Below are 11641 nucleotides of genomic sequence, written 5' to 3'. Positions count from 1 at the left end.
TCCCAATTTAATGATGTTTTAATATCGTCGAATTTTCCGCAAAGTTTGTATAAGTTAAATTTAATCTAGCCGCCCCCACCCTTGTAGGTGTATATCCATCCAGCTTTTTATCCATGATTATTTTCCAGTTATTCGTTAAATAACACCACCTATTCACATTTCACATTAAATTACATTCAAGTTGTAGGTGTTACATGTTGACGTATTGTACAAGTTTTGGAAATGGAAACTGTATAATTTGCTATACAAGTTCGTCGTTCTAGTCCTCGTTATTGTTATTCCGAGAGCGTGATGCTATAATTCAACAAAGTTTCGATAAGATAATAGACTATTGCTTGTGCTACTGCTATATGACATCGTTGGTAATTAACTTAGTAGTCAAGACGGTCTTTATCATAGCCGATCTCTCGAATCTTACTAAAGTATTCGAAGACTGAGATGTTAAACATTTAAAACTTAATTAACTGTAATCTCATTTTAATACGAAGCAAAGATAAAGGAAGTAACTGTAAAGGATAAAGAGCAATTTTTAAAAGCCTAAATAGAAATTTTTATTTTTTTGGACTTTCTGGGATTCACCCAATAGCTAATTTATATTGACGAAAAATCTCTTTCTTTCTGGGGTTAACGTGGTGGAAAATCTTCCACGTTTTTATGGCTTTCGGCAAATATAAATATGCACTATAAATGTGATGTTGCTGTCAATTTAACGATTAAATGACTTGTGTGGAAATTGGAAAGTATCGAATTTTCATTCGAATTGGATAGGTGTTCGTGATTCATAACTCTTGATTTTATTCATGGTACATATATCGATTAAATTATCGTATTTTATACGTTCTGCTTCGGCTTTTTCCCTGGCTAAATTGTAAATTGTCCTTTTTGGTATTCGCCAGTACTGTGTACAATATGAATATTGAATAGTAAAAAAAGTAGTGCGTACGTACATTTCAATAGGTAAATGCCAAATGACTGTGTAAAACAAACATATTTCGACAAAAAATCAATGGAATTTTTCACGTTCAGCATAGCAGATGTTTTATTACCCTCTTTATCCCTTTATTTATGGCTTTTCCAGGATTATGTTTACCTCTTCCTTTTTTTTTTTCGTTTCCATTTTGTTTCAACAGCACTCGTTGAACCGCGTAATCCGATCGCTGACAATAAAATGAAAATTTAATCTGATAGTAAATAAAAGTAGAGTGAGTTAAAAGCCCTTGAAGATATTAAGTACTAAATCGTCCCAGCTTATGGGTATAGGCATACAGATATTAATAAGTTAATCGTAAGTGTATTAGCCAATTGACTCTACAAGAATATTAGGTAACAAAGTCAATTAACTGACAAAGAGTCAAGGCAGCACTTATGTAGGGTTGCCATCTCTAAAATTTGGAAACCAGGACAAGACGCGTGAAAAACCCCGGATTTTAGAGTCCAGAACCCGGACATGTCAACAGGTTTTTTTAAACATAGTCAGTCTAACAAAAAACAGTCGAAAATGTCATCACCCTTTTATTTATTTTCAGACCTTAAAATTAAATTTAGTCATTCTTTATCATCATTTTCAATGTACCTAACAAAACAGAATCTTATTACAGTTTGTTACAAATTGTTTTAATAATCAGTTAGATTTCTTTTACGTGTGTGGCGGGCGGCCCAAGACTTTAAATTTTTAAACCAGGACTACAAATGAAGCCCCCCCCCGGACGCTCCCCGGATGCCCTCTAAACTAGGACAAGTCCGGGGAAACCCGGACGGATGGCAACCCTACACTTATGAAACAAACGTTGAAAAAAAACAAAAACGCATTTTTTTATATGGAATTTTAGTTTATTAATAATGAAACCTGTACCACCCCAAAACTGTTAGTTATTTAGAGACGAACATTGAATAGATAAAACGAGTTGTTGAAATAGCGACGCCGATATTTGGTGTTTTCGGTGCATTGTTCTGGAAGGGTGACTGTGTATGCTTATTGGATTTCATATTCACACTGTTCCGCGTGAGGGGATGAAAATTCACTTGTTTCCGAATAAATGCATTTAAATCAGGCGACAGCGACAACTTCAAAGCAAAATCTGGGTGAGTGGCGTCAAGAGGGTGACATTCTACTTTAGTTTAGTGAAGGTAACTTTTTAAAAGAACTCCCCAACTGAACGTCGCTCAAGTCGACGTCTGTCAGCACCCTGTTAAGCCTTTATTCTCTCAATCTATGTCATCCCCCATGCGACGAACTGAAATGCTTCAAACAAAATATTGGGTTGTTCGGAAAGTCATTTCGTTTTTTCCCGACAGAGGATTTAATTGTATTCTTTTGCACCCAACTTCACATTTAAGTCGTATAATTTTTATATGCTTTGAGAGCTCATATAGCAAGGCTTGTGTGTGAAAAATTCCAATTAATTCTACGCAGTAGTTTTTGGTTGGTGCCCTTTTAAATATGGAGAGCGATAAGCAGCATTTTCGACATATTTTACTGTTTTACTACAGAAAGGGTAAAAATGCTATTCAAGCCAGAAAGAAATTGACTGATGTGTATGGAGAAGGTGTGTTGACAGTACGCCAGTGCCAGAACTGGTTCGCTAAATTTCGATCCGGCAATTTTCATGTCGAAGATGCACCACGTTCGGAAAGGCCGGTTGAAGCTGATAAAGACGCGATAAAGGCATTAGTTGATGTGAACCGGCGAATAACAACACGTGAGATCGGATTGAGGTTAAATTTATCAAATTCAACAGTTTATGACCACTTAAAAGGCCTGGGATTATCCTCGAAGCTCGATGTATGGGTTCCCCATGTTCTCACAGAGAGAAATCTGTGTCGCCGCTTTGACGTCTCCGATTCGCTTCTCAAACGTCACGAAAATGATCCGTTTTTGAAGCGCATCATCACTGGGGACGAAAAATGGGTTGTATACAACAACGTCAAATGCAAGAGGTCATGGAGCAAAAAAGATGAACCGGTTAATAAAGTATTTGTTTATTATACGAAAACTGTCTTTCATTTCCACAAAAACAAACGAAATGACTTTCCGAACAACCCTATAATTTCAAATGTAGTGAAAAATCATTTAATTTTTATGCGCTACAAATTAATTAATTAGGAAAAATTGTTGCTGCTGTTACACCTTCGCTGGGAATTGAACCCGAACCCAAAAGATAAATTGCAATGAAAAAGGATGCTGGGGAGTTATCCCTTAATCGTTTTTCTCCGTTCGGTAATTATCCTCATCCAGGGCGCGGTAATAGCATTAACTTGTGATTTTTTTGGTCAACTGCTGGTGTTTTTCGTCTTGCGCTTCATTAAACATCATTTTGTGTCGGGTGAAAGATTAGACTTCAAAAGTCACATTTTAATTTAAACGATTTCTTTTCTGTCGAATGACCTCGTTCTGATCGGGACAGGACTTTAATGAAATTGTAAAACAGCTCCGGAACTTTTTTCAAATTACACGGTTTCTGGCAGTTTCGTATTTTAATCGAAACGAAGGGCCAACGGCCATAAAAATCTTCCCGATTGCCTCCCTGCTTCAAACAGGAAAACAGTTTTTTGCTTTTAGTAAAGACGCTGTTATTTATTACATCTGTGTTCTTCCATCTTGAGAGAATTTCAAACGCTTTCCCTTATGAATTCTTTCTCCTCCTACTACTATGCACCCCTTTTGAGAAAATCTCGTTTCTAATAAAAGCAAAATAACAAAAAGATTTATTGCAATAAATTAACAAAACCATTTTTACCCTTCTACTACGTGTAAGACTCGCATTTCTTTTTCGGTTTTGCTTTTTCCAAAGTTGGTGTCGCCTTCTTCGTCTTCTTTTTCTTTCCTTTGGATTTCAAAGTAGCGTTTTCCTTCATAATGTTTTCTCCGATTTTACAAATACCGTCTTTGTATTCGGACGCCCCTCCAAACGGGCTGATGTGCTTTTCATTTGGAAATACTATTTCTTCTCTCAAGATCGTGGGATTAAGTTGTTCACTTTGTGGTCCCGTTATACCGTTTATCTTTCGTGCTCGGGTCGGTTTTGTTTGGCAAAAGTCCCTGGGATCTATCGCTGTGGAACAGGGCGGTTTTTCCGGCGGTTCGAAGTACTTGAACACGTCCCTCACGTGCTGAGGGATGATTGTAGGCTTAACGTTGCCGTAGTCGATCCTGTGGGTTGTTTTGAACCGATCCCTGTCCACTCGTGCGTTTAAGTAACCTGTTAATATATAGTAAAGTATTAAAAGTAAAAATTGTTGATATTGTTTAGCGTTTTTGTAACCTGGTGGTGCCCTCTTGAGGGCTTCGTAGACCGGGGGGTATTTTTCTTGTAATTTATCTAACAACTGCGACGGTCTTAGTTTACAAGTGCAGTCGGTTTCCCTGTATTCCCTTGTCTGGGGTAGTTTCATCCAGTCGTCTATTTCCATTTCGAAAGCACGGGGGTCCATCGTCGTAAGTCTGGGTGGAAACAAAGCACTGTTGCCGGGACATTCATAATCCTTTTGAAATGTTGAAATGAAACGTTCGAGATTCATTTAAAAAAAAAATAAAAAAGTTTATTAAACGCGCTTACGAAAAAAATAGAACCTAATTTTTAATTATCTGTCATCTTTCGATGTCAATTTTGATGGGAGCGTTAAAATTTTGGGATGGACCTTGATCGATTTCTATCAGTGTATAGGGTGGAGTATGTGTCCTATTTTCCCAAGAGGGACTCCAGTGATCCTCCACCTCCACAAATCATTTACGAAGAATGTACTCCTCATCCTATTTTTTATTTAACCGAACCTGCTTCAAAATGCAACTGGAAGTCTTGCCCTTATATCACCCCCATGCCACAAAAGTACCCTTACATTACAGAAGCCTTAAAAACCGATCCTCCGAGGGACCTGTTACAAATAGATCGCGATTATCACAAAGCCCTAAACCAAATCGGATATTGCAGGTAAATTGTATATGGTTGGATCGATCAAAATTGGCAAAGTCCTCAATAGATTATCTGTAATCTTCTTTCTTGTTTCCACTTGGGACTGTAGTCATTTGCTGCGTTTTGATCACTCCCTTCTCAAGTACAGACAAATGAAAATAGATAACCGAATAGTACTAAGCGGTGATGCAGCGATTAGGGGTTTCTTAGGTACGCAAAAGATTAGGATCGGCTTTATAACTAACTGGCTGGTTGCAATTATATCTTTAAACAAGCGCCTTGCTTTCGTAAATTCCTGAGAATGTTGAATTTTCTTTAAAGTTGGGCAACATGTTCAAATTCTGCTCGTCGGCATCTATTTCTAATACATATCAATTGGTGTGTGTTTATAAGTGCCCGCTGCAATTCCTACCTGACATCTCTTTTCTGCGTTTACGATATTCCCCACACTTGCAACGTTTCTCCTGAGTAAAAGTACGCGTTCTGTCAATAACCGTTCTAGTCTAGTTAGTAAGTTAAAAGAAGAGAGTAACTACTGCAGTTCTATTACGTACTTTGCCATTTTTGAACGCTCCAACTATACATGTTGTAATAGATAGCGAACGGATTGAGCGGGAAACTTTTTGATATATGTGTGTATATTAGAATGAAACGAAGCTGTGCTATTAAAGTACCCAAGAATATGATGGAGTGTTACAAGTTAGTGTGTAAGCCTTTCATGTGTCCCGAAACGACTGCAGACGAGCTGGATGTCGAAAAGGACGACGTAAAGTCTTCTAAAGAGGATTCCCCGATCCATCATCACGTTCAGGGGAAGCCTAACGCCATAAGCGGATCGAATAAGGATCAGATGGAACCGAAATTGTTGCGGAAATACACGGAGGCCGTTTCTCAAACGAGTAGTCCACCTTTCGAGGGCATCTCTGAATATTCTGACATAATATCTAGACTGGGCGACAGGCTGTTACCGTGATTACATTCGCGTGATTGTATAAATGATTAATAAAACGTTTAGTGGGTAATTTCGTGATTTTATTCCCCGTGTGAGACCGGGGGTTGAAGAATAGTCTCACCGCCGACTCATGGCGTGTCGTAGAAGGCGACAAAAAAGTGACGATCGCGGGTCTGGAGGCAGAGACATAGTCACGAAGTAGATTGACATTTAAGATGTTTTTGTTTGATGATTAAACTGTCAGCTGTCAGCTAGGGGTCGTCAGAAACATTTTGTATTGTCATATTTTCGGTCAGGGATACGTAAAATTATCTACCATGGTTTTAGATCAGTATCTATCTACTTACACTAAAGATTATCTTTGGCCTTGTAATCTATCCATTCCCAAGAGCCACGCTTCCGTTGCAAAAGGTCCTTCTACCCGATCCTCTGCTCATCCCGACGATTGCGCCTGCACCTTGAGTCCTGCCGCTTATCTGGAACTACTCAGACAAAAGTATCCCAATTTGGAAGAGATCTTGAGACGGGCGCCACCTCCGGTAGCTGTCAGGAAGAGACGCTGGCCTCCAGGACACACGGTAAAGTTCTGGTCGAGGGATTTTCTTACCGATTCCGAACGAGCCGCCTTCTACGAACGTCCCGATGACGTGCCGTATCCGTGTGAGTACGAACAGTTTGCAGTATTTCCGGGGAACGCGAAACCACCGCCGGAATTATATCAAAAGATTCCCAGACGACTAGCCGACGATGTATTGGTTGCTGCAGATCCCATGGAGGGAATCACCGAATATAGCGCAACTGTTTCTAAACTAGGGAAAAATATTTTGGACGCAAGGCCACCACCGCCTTTACTACCCCCTATTAAAAAAGTAAAAGTGTGTCCCCTTTTTACAGACTAATAACAATGTATTGTACGTACTGGGTCGTGTTGTTTGTCATTATTAAATACGTGTGGGTAATTCTCCTGTTTCATGTGTTTGTTTTTCGTAATTAAATGTAAGATATTAATGAACATAGCTGCGCTGTTAATTTTTAATTTATTGTGTCATTTTCGTTTGCTTGTTTAGGGTTTTGTCATTTTCCGCTAAGGTCACCAGCTAACGATCTTAACTTTGAATGAGGAAATTACAGGAACAGTAATTTAGGAAGTTGTTTTTCACGTCGCTGATCTTTTCCGTGGATTTTGCAACCCCCACTAACGACAGTGGTGTTCTTTTCTGTTGCTTTTTCAGAATTGGACCTGGATTATTTGGAACGGCGCCAGAATGCCACGGTCATTTCGCACACGAGTCAACCGGCCCAACAGAAAGGTTCGATTGAAAACAGTCCCGAGTCCGTAGACAGGATAAAACTGATCGTTTTGGGTGCTTCTGGTGTCGGAAAAACGAGCATTATCCAGGTACGAAAGGCGCTATCAAAATACGATACGTGTGTACCTACACATATGAATTTTATCGAGTCATATTTATCCTTTATTTGATACCGTCCTGCCTGATACTCACTGGAATAATAATTTTATCCCTGCGAAGGCGTCAGCCAAGGACTTTTCTCTTTTTCGCCGTCTTCTCGTTCTTAATATAGCACGTGTTCGCTCACAATCAACTTTATCCCCGTTTAATAGAGGGTCTTAGGTGAAAGATAGAGTTTTCGTTTTATAAATTAAACGGCCGTGATGGGGGTGATTATTCTCAATCTTCGGGGCGGAATAAACGGCGGTCTCTTATATATGTATATATGGAAAGGAATGCGAAAGCTGTTAGTAAATGGGGGAAGAACCAGGGGGATATTATCGTCGTATCGGGTTTCGGGAACAGAAGGGGATTAAAAGATGGTTTTTAAATTTGTTTTTGACGCGATCGAATATCTCGTCTCTTCCGGAAGGGCAAAACGTTTTTAATGGCGAATCGTATCGGAACTTTTTTCCGGAAACGAAATAATTAAAAGTTTCTGTCCTTTACGTTATGTTTGAAATTCATTTCTTGTTGTTGCGGACGGCGAGAGAGGAATTATAATCGTTGTTTGACTTAGTTATTTGTATTTCGCAAATTAGAGTTATGCATGCGAATTTTAGGGTAAGATTGGGATTATTTAATTATGGGACCGTGTTTCGAGAGAATATGAATTGGTTCGTGTTCCCGACTCCCGCAGGAACGATAAGAATTTCTATTATTGTCACTTCAGAGCCAAGGAATTTATTGTGATGACGAGACGAAAAAATAGCGGCGGCTTCGAGTGGTGTGCGGAATTTTTATTAAAAACACTTCCAGCCTTCTTCAAAGGCTTCGGTAAAGTGGCCACTTTCCAGCCCTTTTCCCGGCTCCTAACCCACATTTTTCCAAGCACCCTACGTTTTAAGTAGGATAAAAATATCTGAATTTTAGTTCAACCGAATTGGTTCTTTTTTTACAGTCCTGTATTATTTTCCTATCAAATTCAGTTTACTCGGATACCTAAAGTTTTTTATAGTCGTAATGGTCTGTTTTTATCAATAGCAGTTCGTTTGGAACGATTTTTCTCCAGAATATGCCCCCACCGATCGAAAACATACTTACTATCCATCTGTAATAACTCACGATAGACTTTACGAAATCAAAATCACCGATCTTCCCGTTATTCCCTATTTTCCGGTGAGTTATACACACATACGTATGTATTGTTTTGCATGTTCTGAACGCCTTTTGTTATTTCTTTTTGGCATACATTTGTTTTATCTACTTTTCTACGTCTTTTGTTTTTTCTGATTGTTTTGTTTTTTGTCGAATTTGTGGGCATGTTAGAAATGTTTTGACCATATATATTGTAAAGAATATCAATGTTAGGTGAACACTTTCTACGAATGGACGGATTTTCGTTACTATGGTTTGAGGAGTGCTACGGCCTACATTCTTGTCTTCGACCTCTCGAATTTGGAAACGTTTCAGTTCGTAAGGACGTTGAAGGAGCAAATTTACGAAAGCAGGAACATGGCCAACGTTCCTGTACTAGTGGTAGGGAACAAGGAGGATCTGATAGTGCAAGAGGATGGTCCAGGGGGCGGTGGGGGTTCGGGAAAGTTGGCCATCACCAGCGGGGTAGACGAAAAGCGAAGGGACATTGTAAACTTGGTGAAGAAACACTGGAAATGTGGATACATCGAATGCAGCGCGAAATACAACTGGAAAGTCATCGCAGTTTTCAAAGAACTCATGAACATGATAGACAGCGTCGAAATAAGGGACCAGAGTCCCATGTTAGATAATATACAGGAGGCTTTGGATAGAAACAAGTGCGCGATCTTATGAAAAATTCTTTTTTTGTTTTGTATTAGGAAACAATTTACTACTCGGTGTCGCAATATTCGCCAGTAATAAAAACGAAAGAAAGTAATAAGTACTTAAAAAAAAATAAAAAGTGACAATCTAATAAATGTAGATAAAAAAAAGCACAAAGTAATTACCGTACTTTTACGTAATAAAATTGGTTGTGATTATTAAATTGGTGGTAAATAAGAAATAGGTTCTGTAATCGTACAAAAATGCAATATTATACTTATAATTGTTGTTGCATATTACATTTTTTGTTATTAGTATTGTATATAGGTGCAGTAAAATTTGAAGCAATAATATTGCATTCTTAAATAGGGATGATGTTAAAATAAAACTAGCAACAACTCGTTTTCAGTGGTATATTTTCCCTATTTTTTTTTCAGTTAATACATAATTGTTTATCTACAAAAAAAAATACAACGTTCGTAGAAATATGATTTTTTAACGTGTGCGAAACAAAAAAAATAGTAAAATGTTATTCTAAATTAATAGTTAGGTAACAAGTGAGGGTTTGATCACATATATTAATCACAAAAATTGCAGAAATAAGTCTTGTTACAAGTGTTAGGTTTTCTCGATTGATTCTATCCCAATCTGTTTTGCAAAAAGATAGTTTTCACATCGAATTTGTCATTTTTATTGTTATAATCCTTCAGGAAATCCATGTCAACATTCAGGAACCGTTTTAATCTTGCTCCGTCGTAAGGCTTTTCGGAACCAGGGGGGCTGAGTCTCATCTAAAAAAAAAACATTTACATACAAACATTAATAATTGTTACAAAATTGGCTAAAAACAAATTCGTGAGGGTCAATTTTATTTACCACTTACCCTTAGATTTCTTACTGGAATTCGAAGTTGAATCCTAATTTTGCTATCATTATCATTACAATTTTTGTGGTAGAAAAATAATTTTGTTTGCCAGATAGTACAGAAAATAATAAAATATAGTACTCATGCATCAGTAAAAATGTGTATCCACGTTTGCGAAGGACAAAAAAGTATTAGACGAAAGAATAGGGTAAAATTGATAGCAACAGTTAAAGGGCAAGGGTCAAACCTTATTCTACTTCTAACATAAACATTCACGTAAGGTTTGAACTTTTTTTTTTAACTGTCACCAACACCAAACGATCCGAAATATTGAAATAAATACAGTTGCTTACGATTAAATAAAAAATAAATTATTAGTTAGTAGAAAAGCTTAGCGTGTACCTCCACCACATTTTATTTATTTTTAATAAATATTCTGATTAGTATTAAGCATAAAGCAAAGACGTTTCAAGGTCTGTGTATGTATTTACAAGGGTCATTTTTTTTAATGACGTTTTAGTCATGTTCTATCCCCTTAATTTTTATCAGCTGAAGCTTTTTTCAAACGTTTCTGAAAAGAAAAAATTAAACGTTGTTTAGTCATCAATAACATTTAGCAAATGGACGATTTAATTAATTAATTAATTGATTAAGTGATAATTATTTTCGAATGATATTAAATTATTATTAATACGTATTGTGTTAAATTATAGAAAACACAAGCGAAATTCTGTTGTCTCCAAGCGATATTATTTTCTTTGCGTGTTCCCTATTGTTTCTCAAAACAGATTTATTTAATCCAATTCCTAGTGCCCAGTGTAAAATATTTTAAATTCGATATAATAGGTTTCCTTTTGGAAAATTACCATTATTCTGTATTTTTCTTTGCATGCATAGTCGGTTTCGTCAACGTCTTGGTAACAGTCACTCTTCTGTCCCTCGGGCACTCCTTTTCCTTCATATTCACATAATTTTTTTAAAGGTCTGGCCCTGTAACACACGATACAGTAATCTACCAATTAAACAAAATCGTATTAGGTATAAAAATTAGTCTTTACTTGACGATCATTTTCTCGAATCCTTTTGGTTTTTGCACAGGACAATAGAATACGTCGGGTGTATTTTTATCATACACTATACTTTTCCGTAGCATGTCCTTATCCTTTGCACACACCTGTACCGTTAAAAGCACTACCACAACACAAAACCAGACGAATGACTTCATTTTAGTAAAATTATCTGAAAAATATTTGCAAATTTTTATGTAGTTCTACTTATTATACAATCGTACTAATAATAATTATTGCGTGTACTAAAAACTTTCACTATTTCTGCCACGCACCTACTACAAAAACGTGTCTATATTCTACGTATGTACTTACGTTCTTTTGTTTCCTTAAATGACCCAGGGAAATTGTCTAACTTTCTTTTAAACGCGAAAATTAATTCCAAAACGAAATATTGTTAACAGGTGTTAGGATTTTCTTTAAATTTTACGAACTTAAGTAAGAAATGACGTACGCAGTCGCGCACTTCTGTCGAATGTTCTAACAGTTACTTAATATTTTTTGTAAAGGTCAACACCTGAGAATACACCAGCTCAGGTGTAGGTAGAACACAACAGAACGAGCGACTTCCTTTCACTATTATGCCTACCTATCGT

The 11641-nt window shown here is 37.2% G+C and overlaps 4 protein-coding genes across 5 annotated transcripts; 2 read left to right on the top strand and 2 right to left on the bottom strand.

Moving 5' to 3' along the window:
- Positions 1–896: 896 nt before the first annotated feature.
- Positions 897–9516, top strand: LOC108739664 (ras-like protein family member 10B). The gene is made up of 5 exons (XM_018473669.1): positions 897–1323; positions 1830–2082; positions 7095–7261; positions 8355–8489; positions 8682–9516. The coding sequence occupies exons 2-5, from the start codon at positions 2037–2039 to the stop codon at positions 9141–9143; spliced, it is 810 nt and encodes a 269-aa protein (XP_018329171.1). The 5' UTR covers positions 897–1323; positions 1830–2036; the 3' UTR covers positions 9144–9516.
- LOC112904097 lies at positions 3190–4542 on the bottom strand. Its single transcript, XM_025973336.1, has 2 exons — positions 4263–4542; positions 3190–4199 (listed from the first exon to the last, which is right to left on the bottom strand). The coding sequence occupies exons 1-2, from the start codon at positions 4516–4518 to the stop codon at positions 3745–3747; spliced, it is 711 nt and encodes a 236-aa protein (XP_025829121.1). The 5' UTR covers positions 4519–4542; the 3' UTR covers positions 3190–3744.
- Positions 4351–6822, top strand: LOC108739665. The gene is made up of 2 exons (XM_018473670.2): positions 4351–4928; positions 5556–6822. Exons 1-2 carry the CDS (start codon positions 4633–4635, stop codon positions 5881–5883), a joined length of 624 nt encoding a protein of 207 aa, XP_018329172.1. The 5' UTR covers positions 4351–4632; the 3' UTR covers positions 5884–6822.
- On the bottom strand, positions 9515–11610 carry LOC108739666. 2 transcript variants are annotated; one of them, XM_018473671.1, is made up of 4 exons: positions 11361–11610; positions 11037–11217; positions 10845–10968; positions 9515–9904 (listed from the first exon to the last, which is right to left on the bottom strand). In XM_018473671.1, the coding sequence occupies exons 2-4, from the start codon at positions 11201–11203 to the stop codon at positions 9752–9754; spliced, it is 444 nt and encodes a 147-aa protein (XP_018329173.1). In that variant the 5' UTR covers positions 11204–11217; positions 11361–11610; the 3' UTR covers positions 9515–9751. The 2 variants fall into 2 exon arrangements, with proteins under 2 accessions (XP_018329173.1, XP_025829122.1); XM_025973337.1 differs by lacking the exon at positions 9515–9904 and adding an exon at positions 10267–10549.
- Between the last annotated feature and the right edge of the window lie 31 nt (positions 11611–11641).

This window comes from Agrilus planipennis, unplaced genomic scaffold (genome assembly GCF_000699045.2).
Source record: "Agrilus planipennis isolate EAB-ADULT unplaced genomic scaffold, Apla_2.0 scaffold162, whole genome shotgun sequence".
NCBI classification, from domain to species: Eukaryota; Metazoa; Arthropoda; class Insecta; order Coleoptera; family Buprestidae; genus Agrilus; species Agrilus planipennis.
Note: the sequence above shows the minus strand (reverse complement) of the source record. Positions and strands in the feature narration are given on the sequence as shown.